The following is a 15474-nucleotide window of genomic DNA, read 5'->3' as shown; positions in this document are numbered from 1 at the left end:
GCAGGATTACCGCAATCCCCTGATGGAGATGGAGCCCAAGGTGCTGAGCGCTCGCAAGTGCCAGGTGGTCTTCTTCCGCGTCAAGGAGATCCTGCACTGTCACTCCATGTTCCAGATAGCCCTGTCCTCCCGGGTGGCCGAGTGGGACTCCACCGAGAAGATTGGGGACCTCTTTGTGGCTTCGGTAGGTATCCCCAGAGTCTCCTTCCCTGGCCCCCACCAAGGTGAAAACCGCAGCCCTGGGCCAGCCTCCTGCCTCCACCTGGTCACCTGTCCAAGCCGGCAGGGTCAGTGGGAAGCAGGGCCTGAGCCTGCCTGGCCCAAGCTGCGGGGTGGGCACGACAGCTTCTAGTAGGTCCTTGGAGTTGCCTGTGGGAGGGGAGCTGGGGAAGCCAGCCTGCTGTTCTGGCCCCACCCGGGCGGCAGCCCTCCAGGAGGCCAGGTGCTGTGAGCAGTCTGAGTACCCGCAGGGTGCTCGCCCGGCTGCTCTGAGTACCCGCAGGGTGCTCAGCACAGGAGATGCTTGTGCAGCCCATGGCCTTGGTCCCCGGAGGATGCTGTGCCCCAGGGCATGGGGTGGGCGCACTGGCTTGCACTCCAGGAGGCCTGGCTGGGTCCCAGGCTCAGGTGGGCCACCCCAGGGCTCTCTCAGGGCTCAGGTCCCCATCTGAGGGGAACTCTTGGTTTTTCAAACTGAAGTCTGTGAACCCCAAAGAGATTTGTGGGGTGTGGGGGGTCAAGTCAGTGGATCTGTTCTAGGTCATTGGGTTTTGCTAAAAGGAAAAAAATATATATATATTTGAAAACCCCGACATTCAATAAATCTGATGCCCTGGTCGGTGTGGACAAGGGCCTGGGGTCAGGAGTGCTGTCCTTGGGGCTGGAGGCCCAGGGCATTTTATTTCCTGGGGGTGGGGAAGAAGTGCACGAAGGGGCCTCATGGCTGTCCCCACCTCCCCCTTCCAGGGCCTCCCTGCTGGGACAGGAGGAGGGTCCGGGCCTCTCCTTGGCACCGCCCCTTCCTCCCTGGGGCCGTGGGCATCTCTCCACCCCTCAGAGCCTGGTTTCCTCCCTCAGTGGGGTGACAGCCTCGGGGCTGCCTCCGGGTACCTGGTGCCGAGGGCGGGGTTGCTGGCCACCCTTCCCCTCACATCGCAGTGACCCTCCCTCCCCGCACCTGTGTCCGTTCTAGTTCTCCAAGTCCATGGTGCTAGACGTGTACAGCGACTACGTGAACAACTTCACCAACGCCATGTCCATCATTAAGAAGGCCTGTCTCACCAAGCCCGCCTTCCTCGAGTTCCTCAAGGTGGGCCAGGGGGTCGGGGCCCCTCTCCGCGGGTTTCTCAGGAGGGAGGGGGTGCTGTGGCCCAGCTCGGGGTGTCGCACCATCGCTTTGGCCTGGATACCACCCCCCTTTCCTTTGGAGCACCCCCTGTTCCAGGGGAAGACAGGTGGCCCCTCTTGCCCCCCAAGAGGAGGGTGATAACGAGTTAGAGTATCTGTAAGCAGCCCCGGAACCTGGCGCTTTGTCGGGTGAGAGGAGACCAGGGACCTCTCTCAGGTGGGTGAGGCCCCGGGTGGGTCTGTGGGGGGTGGGGGGACCCAGCAGTGCCAGGGCTGTGCTGCTGTCAGGCTTGGCTCTGGTGGGTCTTCAGGTTATGGCTGGGGGGGCCCGCCGCGGGAGGTAAGCCGATGCGTCCCCTTCTTCTCCAACAGCGGCGGCAGGTGTGCAGCCCCGACCGCGTCACGCTCTACGGGCTGATGGTGAAACCCATCCAGAGGTTCCCGCAGTTCATCCTCATACTTCAGGTATCCCGCGGGGCTCCGGCCGCGGAGCTGCAGCGTGTGGGGGCAGGAGCCCAGGGGATGGGGAGGCAGCGAGGGCGCGTGGCCTCCTGGGGGCCTGCGGGGGCCTGGCGGGGCGGGGTGTGCGTGGGGGAGCCGCTCACTCAGCTGGCTGCGGCCGCTTTGGGCTTGCAGAGGGAGCGCTGGGCCCCACGCAGGGCCCCTCCCCCGATCGCCCAGGGCCCTCAGTCGGGGTGAAGCGTCACCGCCTGGCTTGGCGTGGGGGCTGCGGGCCGAGGGCTCCCCACCCAGCATTTTCCTCTCTGTCTTCAGAGCTGCCAGCCACGGGAACAGGGCTCCCAGCAAACTGCCGACCAGTGAATTAGGCTTATTTTGTATTTCCATTCATTAGCTATTTCTGGAGGGCCTGCTCCATGTCCTGTACCATCTGTCCTGGCTGAAAGCTGGGCACCTTCAGACCGGGCCTCGCAGGCGGTGGGAGGGTGGGGCCTTGACCGCGGGCTGGGGGAGGGTCTGCCAGGGTGGGCTTCTCAGCCCCGGCTCTCTTGCGGTCCTGGCAGGACATGCTGAAGAACACCCCCAGGGGCCACCCGGACAGGCTGTCCCTACAGCTGGCCCTCACGGAGCTGGAGACGCTGGCCGAGAAGCTCAACGAGCAGAAGCGGCTGGCCGACCAGGTGGCCGAGATCCAGCAGCTGACCAAGAGCGTCAGCGACCGCAGCAGCCTCAACAAGGTGAGCGCCAGGGCCCCCCCACCTGCCTGCCTTTACCTGCTCCACAGCCTGTATCACCTGGCCCTCCGCCTCCTCCCCTCGGCCTCCCACTAGGTGGCAGTGTTCTCCGAGGGAGGGATTCCTGGTTCACCTCCAAGCCCCGAAGACCTTACTGGCAGGATTAGTCTTGACTGCATCCTCCCCATTCGGTATGAGTCACATTCTTTTAGGGTAAAAGCGGATTCTGACCATCAGTGTAATCGCCAGGAAAGACACCAGAAATGATAGTCTAGCTTCTTGCTTGAAACAAGGAGGCTCTGAAGTCAAGGGTCTGGGTTTAAATCCAGACTTTGCCAGTGGTGCTCACTGTGTGCCCTCAGGGGAATCACTCAGCCTTTCTGAACCTCACTTGCTCCCTCTGAAATGAGGAGACTGACCCCAGGGCTGCTGTGAGGCAAATGGAGGAGTTGGCAAAACAGCAGACCCAGAGTTCTTAATGTAAGGTGGCTGTTGTCGCTATTAGTGTTATGTTTATTTATTTAAACATTTATTTCTTTAGTGTGAGAGAGGGTGAGGAGGGACAGAGAGAGAGAGAGAGAGAGAGAGAGAGAAAGAATGCCAAGCAGGGATGTTGGGCTTGATCCTATAGCCCTGGGAGACTGATCTGAGCGGAAATCAAGAGTCGGACGCTTAACTGACTGAGCCACCCAGGCGCCCCTCATCTTATTATTTGAAAAAAATGTTTTTTAATGTTTACTTACTTTTGAGAGAGAGAGAGAGAGGCAGAGTGTGAGCAGGGGAGGGGCAGACATGGAATCCGAAGCAGGCTCCGGGCTCTGAGCTGTCAGCACAGAGTCCGACGCGGGGCTTGAACTCACGAATCAAGGGATCATGACCTGAGCTGAAGTCAGACGCTCAACCAACTGAGACACCCAGGTGCCCTGCCCTTAGTGTTATTTTTAAAGAAAAAAGACGAGAAATTCAGGTCATGTGTTAGGACTATAACTCAGGAACATTCTAGTAAAAAAAACCCAAAAAACAAAAAAACCTTGGAAACTTTCAAATGAGTCTGTAGAGAACCTTGTTTTCAACACACAATGCTGGCACAAAAATCCGGAGTCCCCTAGAGTCACCTGTTGGTGCACGTGACATGAGCGGCTCAAAGATGCACCTAAATCTGGGAGGCCCTGCACCCTGGGCCCCACCTTCTTTCTCCCCCCAAGGGCACAGGATGGTGGGGATGGCTCCGAGTGGGGTGGCCTTGTCTCAGGGGACATAGGCAAGGACAGTGGCTGTTCTTTGGGGCAGAGACATTGTATGACATCCTCACTGGAGCTGTTCAGATCTTTTGGGGAAGAACTGGGAGACTCCTGGCTCCGTGGGCCCTGAAAGAGGAAGTGAGGCTAGTGACTAAGGCTAGTGAGATTTTGGCCCCATGGGGTAGAACTTTCTGAGAGCACAGGAAGTATTGCTAGGTGGCCAATAACCCTTTCCAGGTGGACTGCACTTTATGGTGTATGATACTAACTTGGGGCACCTGGGTGGCTTAAGTTGGTTAAGTGCCTGACTTCAGCTCAGCTCATGATCTCACGGTTTGTGGGTTTGAGCCCCGAGCCGGGCTCTGTGCTGACAGCTCAGAGCCTGAGGCCTGCTTCAGATTCTGTGTCTCCCTCTCTCTCTGCCCCTCCCCTGCTCATGTTCTATCTCTGTCTCAAGAATAAATAAAACATTAAAAAAATTTTCAATAACAAAATACTAACTTGACACTGTCATCTTGAATCTTCACCATGAGCCTGGGAAGCCTGGACGAGGTAGCCTGCGGGGTCCCTTGCAGTTCTAAGCTTCAAGGGTCCTGCGTCTTAAGACTTTCCCTCCTTAGGGTGAATTCAGGCCATACGCATGCTTTTAGGCCCGCGTAGTATTTTCAAGAAGGTGGAATCAGTTGCTATCTTTCAAAACTTGAAAGACATCCCATAAAATCCAGACCTTTTTAAAAAATTTTTTTAAATGTTTTATTTATTTCTGAGAGAGAGAGTATGAGCAGAACAGGGGCAGAGAGAGAGGGAGACACAGAATCTGAAACAGGCTCCAGGCTCTGAGCTGTCAGCACAGAGCCCGATGCGGGGCTCAAACCCACGAACCGTGAGATCATGACCTGAGCCAAAGTCATGTGCTTAACCAACTGAGCCACCCAGGCGCCCCAAAGCCCAGACTTGCAGGTCTTCTTGAAGGGTTGGAAGAACTGGCACATAACCTGCCTTCCCCCTGGGAAGGTCACCTGAGTAGTGGCTGCCCACACCCCTGCAGTCCCAGGTCTGTCCCTGCCTCCAGGCAGCCCCCCTAACCTGCCTCACACCAGCTTTCTATTTCCGGACATCTCTCTTGAAAAACAGGCTTCAGGCCTTGTACCTGCTCGGGATCTAAGGGCCTCTACACTTGGGGAGTGTCTTCTCCTGTCCCCTCCTTTATTCCCCTTCTCTGTAACCAAGGGGGTTACACACCCTCTCTTGCCCTCACGCCGTACACCTGTGGGGGGAGGAGCTGACCAGGTGGGAGGAAATCCTTCTCTGCAGCACCGCTCTTCTCCTCGGCTCTGTCCCCCAGGGGCCCTGGGCAGTAAGGAGCCGGGGTCACTGGCTAGAGGTCGGGAAGACCTGTTTGGTTTTGGAAAGGAGTGGAAGGCTCTGAGCCTCAGTTTCTCCACCTGTCAAGTGGGGGCATTTTTGAGGCCTGTGGGATGTTAGCACCCCCCGCCCCCGCCTTCGGCGGTCTCAGCCATTTCTGAGACCAGTCCAGTGACTTTCCTCTTGCCGCCCGTCACCCGGGGAGAAGGCGGAATTGAAACTGGGCGCGCCCCAAACGGAACCTGCCGGCTATTTCAAAATGTCCCTGCTCAGGACCCTCCAGAGGCGGGTTTGTGCAATATCCGGTTTTCTTTGTGTCTTTTGATCTGCCTCAGGGGCAGGGGCATGGCTGCCAAAACCCCAGGGGACTTTCCTTCTGGGTTTTGGGTCACGGCACACTTGGCCATCTGCTGCGGGGCCTGCTGTCCTCGGGGCCTGTGTCCGTGAGCTGGCGGCAGCTGGTTGGTGGCAGCAGAGGCATGCGGGAGCCCAGCAGTCACGTGGGGGGCCACTGAGGGACCCCGCGTCCCTTGTGTTAGGAGTGGTGGGGCCTCTCCACGGTCACACTCAGGGCTGGGGACGGCGCCTGTGGCCTGGTTGTGTCCCGCGCTGCCCCTTGGCAAACCGCTTTACCTCCTCCGGGGAGAGGGGGTGGCATCAGGGGCCGCAGAGCTGGGTAAATGGGAAGTGGGGTGCTTATTACCAAGTGTGGTGCCCAGCACACCAAGGGCATTGGTGCCAGTCGGGCTTTTGCGTTGATCCGGAAGATGTGGTTCTATGGAGAATGACGGGGAATTCTCTTGGAGGAGGGGGGAGGCTTTGGGTGACCTGCCCTTTCCCAGCAGGGGTGAGGAAGGAGGGGAGGATGACTCTGGTTATCGGAGTCATGGGGTTTTGGGAACGAATTTTGCTGAATACTCTCCTTCCCTCTGGGGAAAAAAAATCCCTGTCAGTAAAAAGATGTTTTCCCGGTGTGTCCCTGGGAGGGACGGGGGCCCCGGGGCCAGCAGGGGCTTCTCCGTGTCCAGCCCCAGATTGGCAAAGGCCGCAGGTGCTGGCAGCTCGAAGGCCTCCAGCCTCCCCAGACGGTCGCCTCGCTGAACAGCAGATCGGTGCCAACCCCTCGTGAGGCAGGGCTGCCCGAGGCTGTTGGGTTCAGGCTGCAGGGCTGGGACCGCTTCTGGGCCGGGAGTCTCCCTGAGTGAGGCCACACCTCCTCACAGGGAAGACTGTCACGCAGCACGGCCATGAGGATGGCAGTGCCCCAGGCTGAGGAGTGTCTGCGTGGAAGGCCAGCTTCCTGTGCGTGTGACCCGTGGCACAGCCCGCGCTCAGAAGGGCCCCGCACTCGGCTCAATGTTCTGCTCGTGCTGTTACTACCTTCTCACTTAGCACTGAATGAGGACTGCGTGGCCATGTGGCCCTGGGCCCCACACATTTATGTAGCCAGGCCTGGTCACGCATCACCTTGGAGATCTGAGTGGTGGACTAGCGCTCCACCTGACGGCTGGGGAAGCCGGGTCGCGGGGAGGGGAAGCGACCTGCCAGAGGGTTAGGGAGCTGGTGGGCAGGGACCACGAGCCTGCGACTCTGCGACTCTGGCTGCGGGGAGGGGCTGCCAGCACCGGTCACCCCTGAGAAGGGGTGCTGGCTGCGGTCAGAGAACCCAGCATGTGGGTCACGCCGGGGATGGAGGGTGCAGCCCTGCCTCCTCCGCCGCTGCTCCTGGCCCTGGTCCCCTTTGGCACAGCGATGTCCGTGTGGCAGCCTGTGTGCGTGGCTGGCACTGACTGTGCTCTGTCCCCTCCCACAGCTTCTGACCTCGGGCCAGCGGCAGCTGCTCCTCTGTGAGACCCTGACCGAGACTGTATATGGTGACCGCGGGCAGCTGATCAAGTCCAAGGAGCGCAGGGTCTTCCTGCTGAACGACATGCTGGTCTGCGCCAACATCAACTTCAAGTGAGTGGGCCGGGCCAGAGCCCCCCTCTAGGAACCCCACCTGCTGCACCCCAGTTCCTGCACCGGCCTCTCTGTAATGGGGTCGGTCCCCTGTGGGCTTGGTTTAGGTCTCAGACATTCTGGCTTCCTCTCCCATCCCTTTTGGCCTGCCTGTCCCTGGTCCCCACAGCTGGAGGGTGTCATCCGGAGAGGTCGTCTGGGCCAGCCCCTGGCCTTGGGCCGACAGCTGTCCATCGTACCCAGTGGTCTGTTCTGGAACTCTGCTGTTGGTAATGGAACAGCTTCCTGAGTCCCAGCCACTTTGTGGTTCGAGATTTCCCCCCACTGCCCGGGGCACTGCCTTCCCTCCAGAGCCTGGCCTCCTGGTTCTGAGTCGGACATGCTGGAAATGCCCAGAGCCGGGCTTCCCAGTCTGTGCCAGAAAGTACCAGAGCCTCTGCACAGGGTGAGGGCCGTTGCACCCCGTGGTTTGCATCAGGCCTCCAGAAATCCCGGCTCATGTGGGGAGTTCACGCAGAGCTCGAGACCTTTGACTTCTCTGGAAAATTCGGAGATCCAACATTCTGGGCTCACAGTGCCCGGGNGCCTCCTCCGCCGCTGCTCCTGGCCCTGGTCCCCTTTGGCACAGCGATGTCCGTGTGGCAGCCTGTGTGCGTGGCTGGCACTGACTGTGCTCTGTCCCCTCCCACAGCTTCTGACCTCGGGCCAGCGGCAGCTGCTCCTCTGTGAGACCCTGACCGAGACTGTATATGGTGACCGCGGGCAGCTGATCAAGTCCAAGGAGCGCAGGGTCTTCCTGCTGAACGACATGCTGGTCTGCGCCAACATCAACTTCAAGTGAGTGGGCCGGGCCAGAGCCCCCCTCTAGGAACCCCACCTGCTGCACCCCAGTTCCTGCACCGGCCTCTCTGTAATGGGGTCGGTCCCCTGTGGGCTTGGTTTAGGTCTCAGACATTCTGGCTTCCTCTCCCATCCCTTTTGGCCTGCCTGTCCCTGGTCCCCACAGCTGGAGGGTGTCATCCGGAGAGGTCGTCTGGGCCAGCCCCTGGCCTTGGGCCGACAGCTGTCCATCGTACCCAGTGGTCTGTTCTGGAACTCTGCTGTTGGTAATGGAACAGCTTCCTGAGTCCCAGCCACTTTGTGGTTCGAGATTTCCCCCCACTGCCCGGGGCACTGCCTTCCCTCCAGAGCCTGGCCTCCTGGTTCTGAGTCGGACATGCTGGAAATGCCCAGAGCCGGGCTTCCCAGTCTGTGCCAGAAAGTACCAGAGCCTCTGCACAGGGTGAGGGCCGTTGCACCCCGTGGTTTGCATCAGGCCTCCAGAAATCTTTTATTTGGCTCATGCGGGGAGTTCACGCAGAGCTCGAGACCTTTGACTTCTCTGGAAAATTCGGAGATCCAACATTCTGGGCTCATAGTGCCCGGGGCCTCACATGGAGCTGGGTCACGTGGCCTCCTTACCGGGGTGGGGGGAGTCCCCACCTGGTCCACTTGACTCACCTGTGCGGCCCCCCCCCCACTTGGCCCTGTACGCGGCAGGGGTTGTGACTGTCCAGCTGTGACTTACCCACGCCAGCGGAGGAGGCTCTCTGCTCTCGGTGTGTTAACAGCGCTTTAAACAACATCAGGGAAACACCAGCGCCGCAGCTGAGGTCCAAAGGAAGTCGCCTGTGCTCCAGTGTTAATCCTCGGCTGGAGCACACGTCGGGCGGTGGTGGGGGGAGGCACCTGAGGGGACTCATGTAGGCTCTGTACTCGGGGTCGGCTGGTGCAGGCACGGCCGTGGAGTGGGTTTGGGGATGGTCCCCATGCTTGGGACTCACGCACCCCGGGACGAAGCAAGTGGCGCTGTCCGGGGACTCCCACCCCCCATCCACTGTCCATCCGTCTGTTAATCCATCAGATACTTGGTCCTTGCTTTATGCCAGTTCGCAGGTTGGGGGAGAACTCATGCCGCTAGGGGACTCGGGGACAGAAGCTTCTGTTCTGGATCAGTGTGGGGGTGCTTACGCCGTCTCATTCCTCCCCTCCTTCCCTCCCTCTCTCCCTCACTTATTCAAGCCCTGTGGTTTTTAAGGCACCATATCTGATGAACACCTGCTCCCCCCTCCTGTGGCTCAGGGACTAGCCTGGTAGGACATGTGATGGGGATGCTAGTGGCCCACTTTGGGGGGGGCAGGGATCAGCTTGGGAGAGTTGGCGAGAGTCACGGGACCTATCTGAGCGTCCGTGTCCTTGTCTGGAATCATACAAGCTCCTGGCAGGGCCGCTGGGAATCGCGGGTGATTCGAGGCTGGTGCCCAGCTCGGGGAGAAGACCCCCCTGGGGTCCCCGATGCCCACCCCTGGCCCAGCTGTCTCCGCCCCCTAGAAGTCACTCAATGACAGTAATGACCTTTCCTTCTGTCTTGTCTTTTTCCTCAGGCCCGCCAACCACAGGTAGGGGGCTTGGGGGCTCGGGGCCTTGGGGCATGTGACTCTGGATCTGGGCTGGGGCCTGGGCACCCCGGGGCTCCACCTCGTCGGTGGTTCCCCGCTCTGCCTCGCTTGGTTCTGGCCTGAGGTCTTGTGCTTGTCGCGAGGTGCCTGGCTGAGCTGGTGTGCCGTGGAGCGTGCTCTGGGCTGGCCCTGGGCCAGGGGGGCTGCGGGCGCTGCAGGCTCCCTCTTCTCCGTCCCGGCAGGGGCCAGCTGGAGATCAGCAGCCTGGTGCCCCTGGGGCCCAAGTACGTGGTCAAGTGGAACACAGCGCTGCCCCAGGTGCAGGTGGTGGAGGTGGGCCAGGACGGCGGCTCCTACGACAAGGACAATGTGCTCATCCAGCACGCTGGCGCCAAGAAGGCCTCTGCCGCGGGCCAGGCCCAGAGTGAGTACCTGCCCGCCCGCTGCCCGGCTGTGGGCCGTCTGGGAACTTGGCCGAGAGGCCCTTGCCAGTTTGCAGCCCAACGCTGCCCACAGATGCACACCCACAAGGCTGTCTGCGCCTGCACATCCCGCGGTCACACGCCCCTCCTGCACCCTGGCCCCTGCCCGCCCCACCCCTGCACCCTCCTGCACGTATGTGCCCATACGAGCACGCACCATCCCTTGAAGTCAGGAGGCGGCCCCCCCGCCGCTACCTGGCCACACTGCCTGCCTCCTATGGCACCTCGGTGGGTGCCCCTCCTCTCCGTGCCTCAGTTTGCCCCTCCGTGCAGGGAAGGGCCCAGGTGACGCTCACCAGGGCCCCTACATCCTCAGGGACCAGGCTCCGGCTGCCTGGCTCCCACTATTTGGTCCCGAGGAGATGGAGAACGCAGAGTGGTGCCCGGCAGCGTCTCAGTCCCGCAGCCCCGGCCGTCTCCCTGGTGGCTGCCACTGTCACACCCAGTGCTGCGGCTGTCCCTCCCTGCACCTCTGCGTCCTCCCCGTCCACCCCCACCCCCTCCCCTGTCCCCGGAGCCGGCCTTCTAATGCAGATCAGACCTGTGTGCATCCCCCTCTGCCCCGGACCCTCCCATGGCTTGTCACTGCTCTCAGGGTAAAGTCCCAGGTCCTCCCGGGGCCCACGCATCCCTCCCGTGGCACCTGCCCGCCCCGCCCTCCCTGGGCCGGCCACACCGGCCTCTCAGTTCCTGAGGGGCGGACCCCTCCCGCCACAGGGCCTTCTCCCAGGCTCCACCATTTGTCCTTCCTCATCTTAGCTCAGATGATACCTCTAGAGAGAAGTCTTCTGATTCTCTCAGACAAGGCAGGCGCCCCTGTCCTGTGCTCTCAGGGTCTGTTGTTGTATTTTTTGGTAAATATTTATTTTTGAAAGAGACAGAGAAATAGAGTGCGAGTGGGGGAGGGGCAGAGAGAGAGGGAGACACAGAATCCGAAGCAGGCTCCAGGCTCCGAGCCGTCAGCACAGAGCCCGACATGGGGCTCGAACCCACAGACCGCGAGATCGTGATCTGAGCCAAAGTCGGACGCTGAATGGACTGAGGTCCCCGGGCGCCCCTCTCAGGGCCTGCTTTTATGGTCACCTTCACTGGTGATGGTTCTGCCGCCGCCCTCACCCCGGAGCCTGGTGGGCAATTACCTGGGGGTAAGTGAATGTTTGTCCAATGAGGGAAGGTGGCCACGCTGCAGGGGCGGCAGAGAGGAGCTGTGCCCGAGGTACCTTCCACAGGCAGGAGGGTGTCCGGCTCTGCCCCGCGCCTGAGCCCAGAGGTGGCCTTGCCGGGCGGCCAGCAATTCTGGAAACTTGGAGGGAGTGAGGATGCCGTGTGCTCTTGCCCTTGGAGGGCTGGGCTGCACAGCTCCGGGATCTGTGCCTCTTCCCCTGGGTATGTGAGCAGGAAGGGCTGCTGCAGAGGTCCCCGGCCAGGGGCTCAGCCGCCCCATTTGTCTGCCCCTGAGGTACCTTTTGCCCCAGCTTGACCCCACCTTACCCCTCCGCTCTGGGGCCCATCCTTCAAGAACTGTTTTGTCCGTGGCCCCGTGTCTCAAATTAGAATAATCCATGACCAGACCTGCTTAAAGGGGGTCTGCACAGAATTCTTGTTGGACCCTCATTGGCCGGGACTGATTTTTTTTTTATTGTTGTTATTCAAATAGGTGCAAATATAAGGCTAGTGATAATAAGCTCCTTATGCTTGCATATCCCTCGAACAGCCGTAAAACCAACACAGAATCACAAATGGAATAAAAATGAAGCCTCAAAACAATAAAATTCAAATCAACGGCATTCACTTAACGTGATGGATGATGTTGTTTTGCTGGAACTGAATTGCTCGCGCTGTGGACGTGGCCCTCTTCTGGGGCAGGTTGTTTTGAGTTTGTCCATAGGGCAACTTAACACTCGCCCATCTGGCTCGCTGCCGAGTCTGTTTTTGCTTTTCTTTGGGCGTGAACGCATTGCCTGTCTCCTGTGCACACCTTGCTCTGGCTCTGTACCTGCTGACTCAGTACCAGAGTCCATGGAGCCCTGTCCCCGCGCAGCAGCTCGGGGCCTGGAAGTCACTGTGCCCAGGTGACTCAGGCATGCGTGGTTTTCTTTTTTGCATTTTTCTTTTAGACGTGCTTATGTATTTATTTTGAGAGACAGTGAGCGAGCAGACTCCCTGCTGTCAGCGCAGAGCCTGACACGGGGCTTGAACCCACGAACTGTGAGATCATGAGCTGAGCCGAAAGCAAGAATCGGACGCTTAACTGACTGGGCCACCCAGGTGCCCCATGGATGTGCATCTGTTTTCTAGATAGTCATCTAAACCCCCAAATAGGCCCTCCCCTGGGATTCTGTTAAGACCTCAGCTTGGGAAACCGTGGCCTAGAGAATACAGCCCAAATTCCCTAGCTTGGCATTCAAGGGCTTCCCCATCTGGCTTGCTGCTCCTTCCTGCTCTGTGTCTAGCTGCCCATCTCCCGTGCCCCCAATATCACATGTCTGTGATCACTGGAGGTCTGGGCACCCTCACTCTCCCGTTGCCGTGATATCTTTTTCCCTGGCACCTTCCATCATCGTTATTAATCGTTGTGAGCTGACTTCTGCCTCTGTCCCCCGTCACTTAGTTCATAAGCTCTGTAAGAGCAGGGATCCTGTCTGTCTTGTTTGCAGCTATCTCTCCAACACCCAGAATAGAACCTGGCACACAGTAAGTCCCCAGTACATCTTTGAACAACTTGCCCTTTGCGGGTTTCCTTAAGCCACAGTGCCTTTGCACACGCTGTTCTCTTTTCTGGCAGTGCCCACCACGTTCCCGGCCCTGTGAAGGTCCCTCCCCTCTTGCGGGCGTGGTTGGTTCTTAATCTTCTGGCCTCCTATGACCCTTTGAGTGTAGCTTGGACTCCAGGTGCTAAAGTACCTGTGATTAGATCCGTCCCCCCAACCCTCAGTAGACTGGGAACTCCTACCGGGGCAAGAGCCTGGTAATTGTTCCTTTTGTGTCTCTAGCGCCATATCCCAGGGCAGCAGGTCTCCTGTGCAGTGAGTGGGTGCTTGGGTCCTTGTTAGCACCCTCTCCCCCCCTGAAGTTGAGCTGGGTCTCTTCTCCGTGCAGATAAGGTGTATTTCGGCCCCCCACGCCTCTTCCAGGAGCTACAGGATCTGCAGAAGGACCTAGCTGTGGTAGAGCAGATAACCTTCCTCATCAGCACGCTGCACGGCACCTACCAGGTACACAGCACCGGCCTGGCTTTGTTGGGCTCTGGGCAGTGCCCAGACTCAGCGGGCAAAGCGGGCGGGGGCTCCCGTCTTCGCCCAGGCCCCAGGCACGCTCCTGCCTTCTGAATCTCCCCAGGCAGCAGGAGAGGCTAAAGCCCCCATTGCTGCCTGGAGGTCTGGTGCGCGGCCTCTGGTTTGGGTGGAGGCTCTGATTCGGGTTAAGTGGCGTCTGGCTCCATGGTGATTTTTTCCCTCTCTGCGCAATGACCGGTCGGTCCCTCTTGCGGCCGCTTCCTGGACCTCACCCCAGGCTGGAGAGAAGCCGGCTGGGGGCCTGTGGTCCTCTCGCAGGAGGGGGTGCCAGGTGGGGTCTGACCCCAGGGCTGGGAAAGCCTGCTCTGGGTCCGCAGCGGGGAGCCCGTCATCCACTATGGCCCATCTGGTGGCCCTTGTCGGGCTCTAGGACCTCCCGGCTCCTGTCCCTCTGGGCACCCTGAATGCTCTAGGGTCCTGTGTGGCTTTTGGGGAGCGAGCAGGCTGTGTGGTGATCTCAGTGGCCGCCTCAACCCTAGAACCTGAACATGACCGTGGCTCAAGACTGGTGCCTGGCCCTGCAGAGGCTCATGCGGGTGAAGGAGGAGGAGATCCACTCGGCCAACAAATGCCGCCTCAGGCTCCTGCTTCCGGGGAAACCCGACAAGTGAGAGGGGGAGCCGATGTGGCTGGAAGGGGGGTGGTCCAGAGAGGGGGCACCTGGAGCTGATCTGCTCCTCAGGGTGGTGGCGGGAGTGGGTGCGTACACCCTGCGGGCCCTGCCTGGCACAGCTTTGGGTGTGGAGTGGGTGCTCATTGTGGAATGAATGAATGACTGACTGATTCATACCTGGGCCCATCCTCTGTTAGGAGACTCGGGACTCAGACACTCTGCTGTTGTTTGGTTCCGTTTGTGCTGTGACCTTGTCACCCACTCACTTCAGACTGTGCAGAGCCCTGGGACCGGGCCCCGGGTCTCCCCGTGGACTGAGGCTGGGTCTCCAGCCCCCCACCCTCCCACCCCAGGTGCCCACACGGGCGCTTGTGCTCCACAGACCCTCCACTGATGTTTGTGGGATTGGTGACAGATTTAGCAGAGGGGAGGAAAGGTATCTTGTCGGAGCCCCATTTTGCAGATGAGGGTGGTGAGGCCCGAAGAGTTGTCGGATCCTCCCCGCGGCCCCAGAGTGGGAGGGCGAGCTGGGCTCCAACAGGGTCTGACTCTGAAGCCTGGGCTGGTGCGAGGAGGGGCTTACGGCCTGGGTTTGACCTCGAGGATGCGGGGACCGTGGGGGACAGAGTGTTACAAGCACACTGGCTGCTTGGAGAAGGTCGAGCACTGTTGTTGGAGGCAGGACCCAGGCTCCAGGCTCGGGTCCCCGAGGCAGAGAGGCAGGGCTCTGCCCTGTAATCCCAGTCTGCCACGCCCCTGCTGCGTGGCCTCACGCAGCCCCTCTCTAGCCCCCCACCCCCACCCCTTTCTCCCTGGGAGAGTTAGTGACACCAGCCTTGCCCTCCTCCTGGCGGAGAGCCTGCCCCAGACTCTGAGGGGTGACAACAGCAACCCCTAGTGCCCAAGCTGTGTACCACCTCCTTCATTCAGGGCTGCATTCACTCCCACATCCATCCCGCAAATGTCTGCTGAGCACCCACACTGGGCCAGGGGCTGGGAGCCCGACGGGGCCCTTTCCTGCTGCAGAGGTTCCCAGTCGGACCTGCGCATGGGGCTGCTGGGCCCACAGAGAGCTGACCGGGGAGCCCAGGAAGGGCCTCTGGCGTCACCGGGCACCTGAGCCCAGGTGCTGGGGGCTGGGCCACCGGAGAGTGGCCTGATCGCTTTGGGGAGGGACCTCCATTCCGGGGCCACAGTGGGCAGAGGGGCTCTTCCCCCAGAAGAGCTCAGCTTTGCCAGAACTTTCTGGCCACGCTTCAGTGCTCTGAGCAGAGTTAGCACTACCGTGAGTGTGTGTGGTGGAGGGAAATGCTTGTCCTGGGCACTGACACCCGTCACCCTCTTGCTGCAGGTCTGGCCGCCCCATCAGCTTCATGGTGGTCTTCATCACCCCCAACCCCCTGAGCAAGATCTCCTGGGTCAACAGGTTGCACCTGGCCAAGATCGGACTCCGTGAGTAAAGCCCGGGAGAGCCTCTCACCTCAGGGGACTGGGATGTGGAGCCGGGAGGCTTGGGGTGGGTGTGTGGGGGGGGGGGGGG

The 15474-nt window shown here is 60.2% G+C and overlaps 1 protein-coding gene across 1 annotated transcript in view; it reads left to right on the top strand.

The window, feature by feature from the left end:
• ARHGEF10L (Rho guanine nucleotide exchange factor 10 like) overlaps positions 1–15474 on the top strand; it is a 206112-nt gene that overhangs the window by 87927 nt on the left and 102711 nt on the right. Inside the window, exons 13-22 of the mRNA XM_077775561.1 lie at positions 5–184; positions 1193–1309; positions 1720–1812; positions 2370–2543; positions 6960–7105; positions 9529–9543; positions 9786–9967; positions 13125–13240; positions 13801–13928; positions 15286–15386. Coding sequence (XP_077631687.1) covers positions 5–184; positions 1193–1309; positions 1720–1812; positions 2370–2543; positions 6960–7105; positions 9529–9543; positions 9786–9967; positions 13125–13240; positions 13801–13928; positions 15286–15386 — 1252 coding nt within the window. The remainder of the gene's footprint in view (positions 1–4; positions 185–1192; positions 1310–1719; positions 1813–2369; positions 2544–6959; positions 7106–9528; positions 9544–9785; positions 9968–13124; positions 13241–13800; positions 13929–15285; positions 15387–15474) is intronic.

The sequence above is a fragment of the Crocuta crocuta genome, unplaced genomic scaffold (assembly GCF_008692635.1).
Source record: "Crocuta crocuta isolate KB4526 unplaced genomic scaffold, BGI_CrCroc_1.0 scaffold127, whole genome shotgun sequence".
Classification (NCBI taxonomy): Eukaryota; Metazoa; Chordata; class Mammalia; order Carnivora; family Hyaenidae; genus Crocuta; species Crocuta crocuta.
The sequence above is the reverse complement of the archived record's forward strand: the minus strand, read 5'-3'. Positions and strand labels throughout refer to the sequence as shown.